This window comes from Esox lucius, chromosome 15 (genome assembly GCF_011004845.1).
Source record: "Esox lucius isolate fEsoLuc1 chromosome 15, fEsoLuc1.pri, whole genome shotgun sequence".
NCBI classification, from domain to species: Eukaryota; Metazoa; Chordata; class Actinopteri; order Esociformes; family Esocidae; genus Esox; species Esox lucius.
This window is the reverse complement of record NC_047583.1, coordinates 14,224,900-14,241,468: the sequence shown is the minus strand read 5'-3', so window position 1 is coordinate 14,241,468 and position 16,569 is coordinate 14,224,900. Positions and strand designations below refer to the sequence as shown.

The 16,569-nt window shown below is 42.9% G+C and overlaps 1 protein-coding gene across 3 annotated transcripts in view; it reads left to right on the top strand.

The window, feature by feature from the left end:
- LOC105015695 (latent-transforming growth factor beta-binding protein 2) overlaps positions 1-16,569 on the top strand; it is a 112,475-nt gene that overhangs the window by 56,576 nt on the left and 39,330 nt on the right. For all 3 annotated transcript variants that reach the window (XM_020054289.3, XM_010879027.4, XM_010879026.4), the window contains 2 exons: positions 2,138-2,240; positions 16,429-16,503. In XM_020054289.3, coding sequence (XP_019909848.2) covers positions 2,138-2,240; positions 16,429-16,503 — 178 coding nt within the window. The remainder of the gene's footprint in view (positions 1-2,137; positions 2,241-16,428; positions 16,504-16,569) is intronic.

Here is a 16,569-nt window from a genome sequence, read left to right as displayed (position 1 = left end):
GCAGGCCAGTTTAGCACCTTGACTCTTTTACTCCGGATCCATGCTGTTGTAATGTGTGCAGAATGTGGTTTGGCACTGTCTTGCTGAAATAAGCAAGGCCTTCCATGAAAAAGTCCTGGATCTGGTTTATATATGGTTCCTTCTTTGCATGGTAGAGTTTTAACTTGCATTTGTGGATGCAGCGATGTACTGTGTCCACAGACAATGGTTTTTGGAAGTGTTCCTGAGCCCATACAGTGATTTCCAGAATAACTTTTAATGCAGTGTGGGCCCGAAGATCATGGCCATCCAATATTGGTTTTCGGCCTTGTCCCTTGCATGCAGAGATATCTCAAACTTATATTTTGTACCGCAGATGATGAGATCCCTAAACTCTTTTTCATAGAGAAATGCAGTTTTACATAGAGAAATAATTCTCAAATGATTGCAATATTGGCCCGCGTAGTCTTTCACAGAGTATTATCCTCACTTCTGACAGACCCATCCTCTCTGGAATGATCTTTTAATACTCAGTCATGTAACGTACCTGTTGCCAATTTACCTAATTAGTTGTGTGATATTCTACCAAGTTTTTTTAGCATTACACAACCTTTCCAGACCTTTGTTGCTCCAGCTTTTGTCTGCCCCAGCTTTTTTGCAATGTGTTGCTGGCATCAAATTCAAAGTATGGATGTATTTCTTTTATATTTAGTTACTTATTTTATCAATATGTTCAATTTAATATAGGGTTTAAATGATTTGCACATCATTGCATTCTGTTTTTATTGACATTTTACACGGCATCCCAACTTTTTGGAAATGGGGTTGTAATAATTGCATGTTTTTTCACACTAGACCGTTTAATATTAACGATGTCGGGTCATTCATATGAACCAGAACTCAAGATTAGGTTAAGGAAGATTAATGACAATTGGCAAAACAACATTATAGTTAATGACGATACTGGCTGACTACTGCAGGATATTTGTCTTTGGGGCAAGATACATTCATTCTGTTGTTTGTGATACTGGTGGTTGTAGACAGGAAGTTAGCCTCTGGCTGGGATTTATGAGTTCTCAACACATTGACATCTCTGCTGCTCCTCCCAAAACACAGAGGTGTTGTGAGTTAGTTATGAGTTAGGCCTGAGAGGAAGGACAAAAGTTAGCAACTGAAATCAACCCCATGTCTGAAACACAGCGAGCTGCTACTCACAAAGTAGTCACACATGTCTGAAACACAGAACGAGCTGCTACAACCAGAAGTCCTCACAAACACAGAGTATGGAGCACTGGTGGCAGTGTTAGGAAGAAATCATAGGAAATGCTTTTTTGAATGGCTGGAATGGAATTAATGGAAAGGTACCAAACACATGGAAACCATGTGTTTATGATACCATTTCATTCCAGCTATTACAATGTTCCTTACAGTTCGACCACCACTCGGGTGTCCTGTACAGGCATCTGTTGGCTAGCTTGCCCCCCCCCTCCCCCCGAAACATTAAGTGTTTCCACCCCTAACAGTAGTGTCCTCTGTACAGTGGCTGCCTGGCCAGTGTTAGCCTATGGACACACAAGGGAAGAAGACGTTTCGTGTGGGATGGGATCTCTTGTTGTTCATGCCGTGTCTTCATGCTGCGGTTAAAATAAAACCTGCAGTCAGATTCATATTGCTCATTGGTTTTCCTCTGAACAGGCACACAAACAGAAGATCTCTGTTTGGTTTTGGCTGGCTTAGCCGAAGCCTTAGTTAGGTGTTCCATAGCAATGTGTCCTCAACTTTCCCCCAAAGCTCCACCAGGCTCCATTTACTAGCCAGAATTCAGTGAGGTTTGATAATAATCTCTCCAGATTTAACCTAGCCCCTTGACAAGCCATGCCAGCATTAGCAGCGGCAGCAGCAAAGCCCTGTGGTACAGCTTTCGTCTTCTACTGCTTCCTAACCAAACTCAGATGTGTTCTCTTCTGTTATCGTTGTCCTCATTAAGATGGCAAGACTCACCCACTACTACACATACTGCCGCACAACCATTCCTAGTAAAACCTGTCCACTCATTACTCACAAACACACTCTATATATAGTATACACGCATCCTGCATGTGTCCTGTGCTGTGTGACTATGCTGAGATGTGTGTGTGTGTGTGTGTTGTCATTTCAGTGTGGAAAGCCTCTTCCAGGCCTGACCAAGCAGGATGACTGCTGTGGGAGTGTGGGTACCTCATGGGGCCTGAACAAGTGTACAGAGTGTCCAGTCAAACCAGGTGAGTCCCCTTTACCCCATGTAGTGGTCGGACTGAGCCTAGATCCTCCGGGATGTATGAGCACCATTTTTATTTTGCAGACATTAACAGTCAATCCCTTTTAACTCTTGTAGGATTATTCCGGATAATTACATCCTGATTCACAATCCAGATTAGAAGAATTGGCATCAGGCCTTAACATCAAGACTCTCTCGTCATTGTAAAATAAAGCTGTTTTTGCGTCTCGAAATAAGTCGCCAAATGAAAACATACTAAACGCGGATAGGAAAGGCTGGCAGGATCGAGTGCCAGAGAGAGAGACCTGTTCTGCTCTCCAAACTCGTTAGAGAAGAGAAATCAGCGGCCAGGGCTCCTGCTGTGGTTTTCTAAATCAGCAGTTTGCTGGCTGGGTGATTCTGCCACTAAATGTGTGTGTTTCCTTCTTGTGTTTTCAGTCAAGGATCACGCCAGGCTCATGACGGCCCCCAGGGGCCCTGTGTTATGGCCGATACAGACCTTATAAAGGCAAAACATACGGAACATAGTGCAGTGTCGCAATGTCGCATGTTTCATCATGAAAGGGGCCTGTCCTTGTACTAGATCCCGGCGCTGAAACCTAGTTTTTGTCTTCTGAAAATTGGAATGTTTTGTATCATCCCTTGCAAAGCCACCGGGGCCGTGTGATTCCATTCTTATCTGCCCACATAGGCTATGCATAAAATGAGCCCGATCTCACTCACAACATTTAGATGATTCTCATATCCAGAGTGACTTACAGCAGTGGGCGCATAGGTTGTTACGCTCTAATTTGGCATTGTCCTCCCATGGGAATCGCGCCGACAGCCCAAACATGGCAAGCATCGTGCTCTCCCAACTGAGTTGCAGCTCTTTATTTTGATCCTCATTACGTCCTGCCAAAGCAGCAGTTATTCCTCCTGCTGTCCACGTCCATGTGTTCTGTCGACCAGAGGCTTCCACGGATGCTCCGAAATCCCATAATCCTAGATCTCTTCCGGATCTGTGACGGGGAGGATATTATGTTGTTGGCCATCGGATATTTTGTCGGATCACTCACATTTGCCATCGATATCTGATTGATAGAACTATATTAATCCCCTGAGAGAAGTTTGTGTGTAACAGCAGCCAAAAGAGTATAATGGGTAGTAATCTATGAAATACAGGCCGAATCTGAAATTATTAAAACTATTATCCTGATGAGACTATATACGGTACTGTGGCCCCAGAAAGTGCAGAAGTCCACATATTGAACTTGCAACATTGTTTAAACTGGCTATTTTCATCAGCACTGAGCTCAGCTACTGTACTTGCGCAAGGGAGAAGTGTTCAAGTATCCTATTTTATTACATTTTCACTTAAGATATGCGATGAGAAGCGTTTTCATTAGGAGTTATGCTGGTTAGTGTTATAAAGAGGGACTGTTGTAAATGCATTGGAATGATTCACACCCAATTGATGTAAAACATGACTGATTTTAGGTGTATGATGACGAAACATTTCTTTCAGAAGCTCTGCACATTTGGATGGGATGAGTGAAGCCTTTAGTTTTTTTCTAAAACATTTCCTCCCCCCTTGTCTTGACATTTTAAATTAAGGATTTAATTGTGAAAATATTAAGCTGTTAACCATAGAGCTTGTATTAGACCAGCCAAGCTACAACAGAAAATGTAAAACATTCTGCCTCAGTAAGTCAAAACAATTTGGTGGTCCTGCATTGCAATAAAGCAGGCATTTTGTGTCTTTCAAATAAATTTGGTTCTGATACGTATCCAATGCAATTTAGATCTGATTATCACTCAGACACATTTTGAATTGGATGTGGCGGTCCTCGGATTCCAATCGGATTGGGTATTTATTTTCCCGAAAATACATCAGGTCTTCAGGGTGTCAGATTGTAATTTCACGGATATACAATTCGGCTCCGACCTCTACTGTAAACCATTTTCCTTGAATTCCCGAAAGGGTTGTTTGGTGGTCGGGAGAAAAAGACACTAGCCTGCCCTTCCCTATTAATCCTATCAGGAAGAGGTTTGGCTGCAGTAGATTTCAATTGCCTGTCACGGAGAGCTGTCATAGCCCATTCCCTGTAAATTGTCTGTCTGTCCGCATCTGTCTGTTGGACTCTAATCATAAACAGATTATCTCACTCAGGTCCATTAATCATGGATGCACATCTATTTTTCCCTTTGTGCCAGAATCCCTTTCTTTCTTTCTTTCTTTCTCTCTCACTCTCTATCCCTCTCTCTCTCCCTCTCTCTCTCCCTCTCACTTCCCCTCTCCCCCATGCATCTCTTTTGGCTCCCAGATGTTTTCCCTCTCCCCTTCATCCTTTGAAGTGGGGAGAAACAGAACTATCTCTCCATTTTCTCATTTTGTAGTCATTTTGGGGCAGCTTGGGCCTTGGTCCCATGTCACAGGCAAAGTCACTGTTGACGAGAGAGTGAAAGACAAAAGAGGAAAAGATGAACGCACATACGAGTCCCATGCGGATTGGTGTATACTTTGAAGGACTTGATAATATTTTGAATAATAATAATTGAGCTGTTCACCTCACAAGAAGTATCAAAGTGGATATCAAGATGAAATTGAAGAAAATGTCAATGACCGTCTTGTAATTAAAGTGTAGAAGGAAGGATAGGCCAGCTCATAAAGATTAAGGCCTGCTTTAGCAGCCTCAAAAGTATGAACAGCCCTGAGATCGGGAAGGGAGTGTTGGAAGCCGTGGAAAGTAGTTTGACCATGGTGGCCGTGGAAGTTCATTGGGAGACATTAGACCAAAATGGCTGTCAGGTCCCATTACATTAAAGGGCTTTTTAGGCCAGGAGGAGGACTTTAAAGTGGAAGGATTTTAGGGACAGGAAGCGACAATGGGGTGGATGTGGGCAGACGTATTGGAGTGAAGTTCTTCAGGTGAAATAATGACGTTGCACTGGGTAGAGTGTCCCACCCAGGTTGGTCAGGATTGGGGAGAGGGGAACGATATGGCCGTCTGAGGCAGGATGGATGCTACAGGAGTTGGCCGTCTGAGGCAGGATGGATGCTACAGGAGTTGGACGTATGATGTGGTGTGTCTATAAGCATAGATTCTAGTTTGCTGCCGTTGAGGTGAAAGAAGTATTTCTGCCACTAACATTTTTCCTCATCCAGACAGCTGGACAAGATTGACTAAGCGGATGTCTTGTCGGACGTAGTTGTAATGAACACGTGTCGTTTGTGTAGCAGTGGAATTTTATACTGTTCTGCTTGAGGATCTGACCGAGTGGAAGCCTTTTAGGAGCAAGAGAATGTGTCCTAGCACCCATCCCTCTTTGAGGCAGCACAACTGATCTCCCCTCACAGTTGGCGACATACACCTTGTGTTAAGAGATGCAGGAGGTGAACTGGTTTTGGGGCAGATGGCTCAATGCTCTCCGAGGCCCTGCAGTAGAATGGTGTCATCTGGTCCGTCGATATCAGCACTGAGGTGAAGAGGAATCGGGTTATAAATTATCCTAAATCTGCAGGTCATTTACAACCTTTACCAAAGCAGTCACAGCACTGTTGCATGGGCCTGAAGCTGGTTAGCGCTTAGGTGTCAGTAAAGTTCAGTTACAGCTATCATCTCCCGGCTTTACAGTAGAGAGAAATGGGAGACTGGAAAAAAGGCCTGTAATTTGAGAAGGGGTCTGGGTCAAGGGATGGTTTGTTGGACATGGGAGTGATGGCAGCAATCTTGAACAGTGACGGCACCTGCCCAGTGTGGAGAGATGTGTTGACCAGATGGGTAACAAACCGGATGAGAGTGGCTGAACATGTTTTGAACAATGTTCCAAAGTATTCCAATAGTTGGAATAGAGTACTTTTTATTAGTTCTAACAATGAAGCAGTTGACACCAGAAAGGAGTTAACCGGATGAGCAAATATGGGTGGTGGAGTAGGGGTTAGGGAGGATCTTGGGTAGTGTTGATTTTTGTCTTGCATTGTTCATTGGTTGCAAAGTATGGGTCAGAGTCTGTAGGGTTGCATAAACGTTAATTTTCTTTAAACTGGTTACAGACAGTTTCCATTGGATTCTAATAAGTATTTTCTTTAACTCCTTGTTTTTTCTTTAAACTATGAAGGATTCCTCCGAAGAAGAGGATGCAAGTGTATCCCGGTTCAGTCCTTTATAGTGTTTTGGAAACCACTAGGAGATCAGTAGGTGAATCTCTTCAATGCAGGTATTCAAAAGAAAACAATCAGCCACCTCCACTTTGTTGATGACAGAAGTGGCGTTTCTTCAAGTGCGTTGATTGCATCAAGACGGTCAATACGTGATTAACAACAAAATTAAATAAAAGGTTATGAGAAAAAGGAACATTAGAAAACACTTTGAACAATAAAATGGCACATAAATGGCAGCAATCAGCCTAGACTGCTATTTGGGTGCCATGGCAACCATGTGTCTGTACAAGTTTGCAAGCATGAATAAAGAGTAATCATTTTGTTATCCCATATGTCTCTCTGGGCCTGCTCCCACCAAGGTCAGTTGAGGACTTGATGACACGTGTCTGGAAGGTACTTATTAAGCTCAATGAGAGGCTTGTGTCTCTTCGAGCGTGCCATGCTGATGGCATAATGGCCTGCTTGTTTCGAGGTGTGACTCAATCAGTATATTGCTGTTTGCAAAACATACATGCCATTGAAAACAAGTATCACAGTAACAGTAGCCTGTTAACAGCATATGTCTTAGACACAGACGAGAATGTCTGTAAAACTCAATGAGTCACGCCGTCACACCATTGAGATTAGTTTTTTTTAACCTCTTAAAGATTGTTTGTTTGAGCTACGGGCAATTGAGTTGTATTGTTGCACTCAAACCAATTATGTGTGTTATTCACCCGAAGCTAGATGGAGGTGCTTCTGTTGAGACCAATGGGATCTTTCGTAAGAAATTTAATATTCTCTGCTTACAGAGTTGTGGCTGAACTATAACAGTAAAAATGAATATATGTAGCTGTTTTTTTCTCTGCGCTCTAATGACCAGTTGGAAGATTAAGTAAGACATAACAGAAAGGGGTGTGTCTCTTTATTAACAACAATTGATCTTCCTTACCCAAAGGAGGCATTTCTCATGGATGGTTACTCTAATGTTAGAGAATATGTTTATCAAATTGTCCTCTGTGCAACTAGAGGTGACAGAACTATAGGTGACCTACCTTTAGCAAATTAAACCATAAATACATTATTCTGCTTCCTGCCCACATCGAAAGTCCAAGCAGGAAGTACCAATGACAGCCTCAATATAGAAGGTGAGATGAAGCGCATTCTAATCTACAGTTTTGCAAGTATAGACTGGAGGTTCCAAGATTCATCTAAAAACACTGAGGAGCTTCAGGCACTGTCACTAGCTTTATTAATCAGTGTCATTGACTTAAAGGAAGTGAACGCCCTGGACAGCTGGCCCTTTTTTGGGATATATCTTCATTTCACTTTGCAATATTTTGTTCATATTTCTTTTTTTATAGAATTGCAAAGTCATAGTGCGGAAATACGTTTGTGTACATCTAGCTTCAATAGCTGCCATTGCCCCCCTTGGCTGAAATAGTAATAATAGTAATAATAATTATATTGGCTGAGAGGAATTTTTGCCCACTCCTCTTTACAGTACTCTTCAACAGCCCATTTTGAATTCCCCTACAGCATTTCGATACAATTGAAGTCTGGGCTCCATTTCTTCATTTTGAACCATTCTGTTGTAGCTTTGCTTTGTTTGTTTTGGATCATTGACCTGTTATAAGATCCATGTTCTGTTCAGCTTCAGCTTTTTGACATATGGCCTCACGTTCTCTTCAGGAATTCTCTGGTACAACATGGTGATGCAATGATGACAAATGAGCTAATCGTTTGACAGTAATAGATCTTTATTTTTCTTTATTTCTTTGAAGAGTTTGGAAAGTCAAAATAGTTTGGGCTAAACGCTATTAAAGGACACTCATGAACATGACACTGGATCTAAGAGATATTAATTTGCCACTTCATTTAAATAAATGTTTATAACTTACTAGCTCTGGCGGACCTCATTTTTCAAAATAAAAATATGTGAATAATCTAAAAAAAGATCCTGAATAAAAAATGGCAAGTCGAAATGACTAAAAGACTACAGTAGGTGAGGCTAAATTTCAAGGTTGCTTGTACAGATAAGTCAGAAAACTAAAAAGCCCATATTTGTTGGGATCTTGGGACTGATAGGGTTAAAAGCTGGCGTCCAATGTTGTTTCATTCGAGGAATGCTCCGTTGAGGCCTACTGTTTCCGTAGCCTTTTAATGTGTCTCCTCTGTTCAGCTACAAGTTTTTTGATGTCTCTCTTTGCTCCCTGTCTCTGTCTTCAGTCCTAAACTGGATTCTCATATCATGCCCACATCATTCCTTTATCATTCCCACACCATTCTGCATCTTTGTCCTGTCATCCTCCCTTTATCCAATTGAAGGGAATCACTGAACTCTCTGACTGATTCAGTGAGATACAACCATCCCAGACACTGCCAGGGTACACTATTATTTTAGGCAGATAACTGTATTGTTGTTATATGGAGCGGATAAAGCTGCGATGCAGTAGGGAGACAAACGCATGTGCATTTTTGGGAGAGAGAGAGAGGTTGCATAGATCTACTGACGGCATTGACAGTGAGATGTGCCTGTCAGTCTCAGGCCTACAAACCCCTGGCCCTTCCCTGTTGGCTCCCATGCTCTGTACACTCACATGCTGGAAATTCCAGTGGGTAATGAACACCAGATAAAATGCAACCCTGGTCCACCTCTTCTTTCTCCCTCTGGTTCTGATGAGGCTGAAGGAGAGGAGAGAGTGAAAGAGTGAGGCGAGAGATAGGGGAGAGAAAGAAACAGTGCCAGACCTTGTTTAAAGGTCAGTCTTATGGGTTTGGAAATACTGATGTGTGTCCTCTCACAGAGGATGAGATGGAAGCAGTTAACGTCACTAAGTAAAACAGTGCTGGTTTGAACCCCCTATCCAACAGTGTAATCCAACCAGCTGCCCCTGAGCAAGGCACTTAACTCTGATTGGTCCATTGTTGCTGTCAATGCTTGATCCCTGGGTGTGATCCCACTCTTCAATGGCAATTTGCAATATTACTTTTCCATTTCAAAACACCTATTTCTAGAACATGGATATCAGTGTATTGAACAGAAAAAAAATAAGCACTCTTACTTCATAGGAGGCATGAAGTTGACTGACAGGTCATTGGCTTTCAAAGTATACTGTTAAGCCTTAAAAAAAAGGTTCATGCAGGTATTTGAAGAATCAATATGTCAGTGTCAGATTTTTTGGAATAAGGAACAACAATTATTTTTGTTGGTATTTAACTTTATTCCATGCTTAATTGAGGAGCAAAATGTAATTTTTTCATTACCTTGATGCTGACTATATAAAAACCGAAAAAAACAAATGTGTCTTTAGATAGCCAACAGGATTGTTTAACCTAATGTGGATCTCAATTTTAAGTGAGAGGTTCATGTGAAATCTAATCTTAGGTAATTGAGAAAAGGGCAACTGGCTCTGCCATGAGTGTGACCCTTTGACCTGGTGTAAGGTTGATTGGCAGGGCTTTAGTAGCCGGCCACCCAGTAAATCTATTTCTATGTGACCTCCAGTTCCAGTGTTCCATGGAATTATGCCATGCCATATAACATGGCTCCGGTCGTCTCCCTATCTGTCATTCCGGACAGTGTTCCATCCCAGTGACTCTCCCACTGATGCCGGGATGCTTGCCTGGGAGCAGGATTAGCCATCCCCCCGGGGCCCACATAAATCACAGTCCCACCCATAGAAGCCATGGCCCCTGGCCCTGAAGCCACTTCCCTCCAGGGCCCTGAGGTCACAGCGTGATAACACAGCATGATGATGTCAATCTCCTGGCTCTCTCCTGCTCCTTCCTCAACACCAGGAGAGGGAGCAACCTCTCAGGCTACTATTTCTATGTGTTTTTCTCACATTCTCGTGGGGATGTTATCCCTGAGCATCAAGATGTGGAGGAGAGGGAGAAGGCCCTGTTCCGAATCATCCTACATGAGATCATCCCTCTCAATCCCATGGAGAAATATGTAATCTGCCATTCATTTTAGAACAAAGCATGTGCTTATTTCTTTTTATTACCAATGATCAAACATTGAACACTTGTTAATGACCAACATCAAAACCCCCTGATGGAATGACTTCTTAAAAACAACCCAGACTGAACTGAACATCTGCTGTCATCAAGCCACGGTTCCAGGCTGCGCTCTCTCTCTCTCTCTCTCTCTCTCTCTTTCTCTCTCGTTGCTACATCCTCTCTGTCATGGTGATTAGATAGAGACGTTGCCGTCCTTTGACAGGTTCAGATTCGTTCTGTGTTGATTTAGCTTAGAGCTGGATAATGGGGGCTGACTGGGCCTGGCTGATCGCAGGAATAAGCTCAAAAGCAGGAATGCATGCAGCTATATACTGTATACTGTACCTATATAGCCTGGAGAGGACTGCTGTCCAAGGCAATGTGCCAGTAAGTTGGGAGCACATGGAAATGAAATCTGTGTTTCGTGGCTTAATAAGATACATGTTAAGCCTGTTCATCACAGGTTTTGGACTGTACCATGTCATGTCTTGGCTTCGCCCCCAGTGGTGAATATTTCATGTCGAGTGCCGGCAGTTGGGGATTATGTGAGAATGTGTGTCTGTTTAAATGGGAGGTCACAGCTACACTGCCATGGGCATCATAAACAAGGAAGGAGGGTTGAAAATAAGAAGCCTTCTAAAGTCACCCAAACGTGAGTCACCTTACTCCATGTTAAACACTCATATAGTGAATGGGATGTTTTTGCATACAGATTGAATCAAAAGTTTAACATAAATTAGATAAATGTATTTAAACTTTCAACAATGTCTTCCACTATGTGGTCATTTTTGGTGCGTATAGACACAGCTGGTAATGTCATTTACTCGGTATCAAACTTTTTTAGTATTTTTAAATGTTAGCTTTGCATGAGTGTGTGGTGTCTGATGCTGATCTCATCATGGGGATGTTGATTTTAGGCCCATGTAGCTGTCTCATCTCATCTGATGCCCCAGCGCTTGACTGGCTGACTGCTCAACCTCATATACAGTTCTCATGATGTGGGCCTTGCCAGATTGGGAAACTTTCTGTGTGCCAAAGAGATGTTCTGCTTTGAAAGCAAATTGACTTCCCCTTAGCTTTTTTCTCAGATCGGCCATAGGGCGATGGCTTCTATTTGTCATTTTCAACTGAAATGGAAAGAAACAACTTGTATGATTAAAGTGTTGTGTTTTTTTGTCTTTCCATGGCGTCAGTTGGTTTCATGGTGGCTTGTTCTCCGAAAGCTTAAAAGCTCTTGAAAGGTTGCGCTTGTGTCTGTTGTGTTAGAATATTCAGACTGGGATGGAAACAGAACCATTCATTTGTAGGTTCAGTACAGTACTCATTGTAGGTTCAGTACAGTACTCATTGTAGGTTCAGTACAGTACTCATTGTGGGTTCAGTACAGTACTCATTGTAGGTTCAGCACAGTACTCATTGTAGGTTCAGTACAGTACTCATTGTAGGTTCAGCACAGTACTCATTGTGGGTTCAGTACAGTACTCATTGTAGGTTCAGTACAGTACTCATTGTAGGTTCAGCACAGTACTCATTGTGGGTTCAGTACAGTACTCATTGTGGGTTCAGTACAGTACTCATTGTAGGTTCAGTACAGTACTCATTGTAGGTTCAGTACAGTACTCATTGTAGGTCCAGCACAGTACTCATTGTGGGTTCAGTACAGTACTCATTGTAGGTTCAGTACAGTACTCATTGTAGGTTCAGCACAGTACTCATTGTAGGTTCAGTACAGTACTCATTGTGGGTTCATTGTGGGTTCTAAGTTACCTAGCAAAAATCACGTGTCGAATTGAGTCTAATCAAACAGTCAAATTAAAGCCACAAAGTCGATTTTGACAAACATGAAAACGTGCCAGTTTGCCACTTTCACATGGTTGTATTACTGTTAGTGCTGTTTACTTAAGATTTTGGCTGAAATATAGGTTTTACATCCAGATGTACATACAAATGAACAACTATGGACAGATTTCTCATTTCTCCCATCAACTTGTAAAATCCAAATCCCTGGTCTGGACTGTCCAGTCTGTTTCGCAGGCATTCCCGGAGGGATTGAGACTTTTACGTCTCTGGGTTGAAACATCTGCGTTTGTAAATATGCCACTAAAAGCCTTTCTCGGCCTGGGTGGTCCACTTAATGATTGCACTTAATTACCAATTAAAAATGTGACTGGACGTACTTCACTCCCACTCTTCGTCCTTCTTCCTCTCTCCTTCTCATCACTGCCCTTTCACATAGCCTTCTCCTCTGTAAACAGCCATATCTCAAATTGCCGATTTTAGCTCAGTTCTACTTCTGTTGTAGAGTGCCTTCACTGGCATCAGAAAATGATGGCGTCTGTGAAGAAATTAAATCTGATGCTTGAACTGCTTACGAGCACATATAGCTGAATGATTGAAAATAAAATGTCTGACACAGTTTAGAGATGACTGGGGAAGTACAACAAATCAGTCAGGGGTGACCAAGTCTTTTGGTGAAATGCAATGAATTAATGAAGAGAAACCAGTGAGGCCAACAGTCTGTGTCACTGTGCTTTCTCTTTGTAAAGCACAATGAATATGGGCCTGTCTGGTCTCACTGTCCCAGCATCCCTGTAACCAGTGGGAACACTAATGATGCAGTGAGATCATTCTTGCGTTCCACCAAATTGGAATCTGTGACAATGAACATTGTCTGGAGTTGCAAGACCACATGTGAAATCCATTCCTCAGCGGTATTCTACCCACAGTTGGAGACAAAGCATCCTGAACTAGCATACACTCTACATACCTAACCTAATGTACATTTACTCATTGGGTGCAATTTATTGTCCATTGCAATGGACCTTAACTAGGACCCCAATAAGGTCCACGGTATGTCAACTGTCTTACTGGCCTAGGAAAACCTAGAATTATTTGGAGAATTTGAATGTTTTGCAACTGTAGGCGAGGGTGTATCCTTGTAGCGTAATTAGGCAGAACCTCTGGTCTTATTTGTGCAATATCTTGTTTTTATGCCGTCATCTTTATTGTTGATTTGACCGTAGATATGATGACTTATCAGCTCAAGTAATCAGTGAGTGAAGTTACTTCAGACAGACCCGCTTTCCTCTGCGTTCCTTTCTAGTCATCTAAGACCAATATGCACCAGCCCCTGCAAGTCACACAGGGCAGACTCTGATCCTGTCCTCATGGGTGTGGCACCCCACTCGCTTGCTGTCTGGTCACAACAGCTCATTACCCAGAGGCCTCTCTGGGGATTCCAGTGGCGCAGGGGTGGAAGCGCGGACATGAACGGGCGCTTCCCTGACCCTGACACCGCAGGGGAGCTCCTGTCTCAGTCTGACCCACTTCTGATCTGCTGTGTGAACGTAAAGGTACTGCAGCCCTGCTGTCTGCTCTGCTAGCTCTGCCTGCTCCACCGCTACAATCACCACAGTCCTGAACCAGACTGTTACACTGACCTCACACTGTTACCTCTTTATGTCGGCCCATAGATTTTCTATTGGATTCTGGGACAGTCATTTTTGCAAACCATTCCTTGGTTCATGTAGCTGTCATCATTGTCAGGTTGAGAGGTGAAATTCTTCTTTAACTTCAGCTTTCTGGCAGAAATATTCTTTGTTTCGTTTGAGCTATTTGTTGTCCCCTCTGTTCTGATCCGAGTCCCTGTCCCCACTCAGGAGAATCAGCCCCAGAGTACAATGATGCTACCACCATGGTTGACATATCTTTTAGGATTTAGGCTAACATTTTCTACTATAAGCTATAAAAGACTTTTTCCCACATGGTTTTGGGATAAAGAATGTTTCTACTTGTAAGATTTATACAGGCATGGATTTTTTTCTTCTGGCTTCCGTATTGCCGTTATATCCCACATCTCAGACTTGTGGAGAATAATGGTTGTCATATGCAGGGAATGCCCATTTCCTGCCATCATTTCCTGCAGCTCTTTTAAGGTTACCATTGGCCCCTTGGTAGCCTCCCTGGTGAACTTTTTTCTTTACCTGTCATCAATGTTAGAGGGACATCCTGATATTTGCAATATCCTGGTGGTTCCAACATGCATGCACTTTTTCAATTATTTTATATACCTTTCCTGTTCTTTACTAGATATGTATAATTTCTTTACTCCTTTTGAAACATGGCTATCTCTACATTATGTAACCAAGAAATCTTAAGGGAAATCCTACAGAAACAGCTTATTTTATTTATTAACTGTGAGAATCACACTATAATCAATTAATTCTGTTATTATTTACTGAAAATAAATTACTGATTTCTTTTACAGTTAACTCTTTATTTACCTGGGTTACATACATCATGTAGAATGTCTGGTATAAGTGTAAATATATTGCAACAGCATAACATCAATGGAGGATGAGGTGAAAAAGGATTTAGAGGAGTTATAAGAGGAGGGAGATTGAAAAGACGTTGAGGAGGATTAGGCAGACGAGGAGGAGGTGAAAGAAGATGGGTAGACTGTATGTCCAAATGTGTCACCTGTTTATGTATGGGCACATGTGCTGCTGTAGTTAGTGGCGGACCCGTTTGTGCTAGATTGATGGGCTGAATGACAGGCACTTTTGTCAGGTCCTGTTGACCCACTGTCTGCTTGCCTTCCAGACAGCCTGTAAAACCACTGTCTGTCACCTTCCAGATCAACACCTAGCAGTCTGCCGTAGCGTTGCCTGTACGTAAACATCCCGTCAGGCCCTGTCTGCCAGAGAAGGAGCCTGGCGTAGGGAGACATGTTGTCGTTGGTGCTGGTGGCAAAAATTCCTGCTGTGTGCCAGATTATGTAACAGATATTGAATAAGAGCTCTGTTGGTTACGTCTGACCTAGGGGATAGGCAAAGATGGTGTTTGGAGTGTACGTATACAATTTGTCATTTACAGTGTACTTTTTGAGCCTGAAGGAGCATGCTTGTGTTGAAATAAATTTGATCAGATGTGCAGACATACTTTTCAAGGCGCTAAAGAAGCCAGGAACAGTCTGGAGGTCACGTAGAGTCAAACATTCTCTAATGTTCTATTGGATGGAAGGGGAAACTCTGGGATCCACCTTTTCGCCTTCTGATCTCTTCATGTTCATTCTGGTTTTTAGTGGACAATTGTTTTCCTGTAAAATGTGATCGGTTGTTTGAATGAACTTTAAATAAATAAGGATTTGGCTGTGCTGGCCCGTCATGTTGAAAAACGTCGACCCGAGACAGACAATGCTAAAGGACGAGGAGGACCACGCTCCTTTCAACATGATATTTTAGGAGAATTCATCTGTGTCTCCTGTTTCACCATAACTTTAACATCTCTGATTGATCGCCCTTTTCCTGTCTAGTTTTCAGGTCTGATTACCACCTTACCTCAGTCCCACCTTACCCGTATCCCTTTCCCCACCAGTCAAGGCTCGATCAGAGCCATCTTATATGGAGAATAGGCTCCTTTCCCAGTCCCAACAATTAATGGAGCATGCCCTGCCCTGACTGGGTGCGGAATGAGTAACGACATCATGTTTTTAGGCCTCTGCTAGCGAGTGAATGGCCGCGCTGGGGGCGTGAGCAGATACAGAGCATTATTTACAATGGCAACTCCTGTGAACCACTAAAGTACCCTGCTGAAGGACACGTTACATCATTATTCCCGGCTCGCGTACATTGAGCATTTGTCTGGTGTTTAAGTATATCTTCGCCGTGGTCGGTGACACAGGTCATAGCCGTGGCTTGTGTTTCCTTGAGAAGTGCATGACATGCAGGCGGTCTTTCTCTGGATATGTCCCCAGGGTTTGGAGCCCTAGGTAATGTGATCCTCAGTGAAGTGAAGGGGCTCTTGGTGACTGTGCGTGTTGGCAGTTCTGCTGTGTAACTGTGGTTAATGGGGATACATGGCATCGTTGTGGTGTCCCCTCAGCCTTTCCCCCCTGCCAAGATCTGCACATCTGTAACTTATATGGTCCTCTGCTACACATGAACCATCTCCCTCCCTCCCTCCCTGTTATGGATGTTTTTTAATGTAGACAAGCAGAGTCATGATCATTTTGGTGTCTCTAATCAATCCTCTCACGCATCTTCTTTTCTTGCTCCTCATACAGCTTATGCAGTGATTGCGAATGGGCAAGTGGAATGCCCCAAGGGTTACAAGAGGATGAACCTGACTCACTGTCAAGGTAAGGGGAAGGACCAAGGGTTTCCTGTTATTTGCTTGTGTCTGGTGATGCCAATAGCACCTAAAT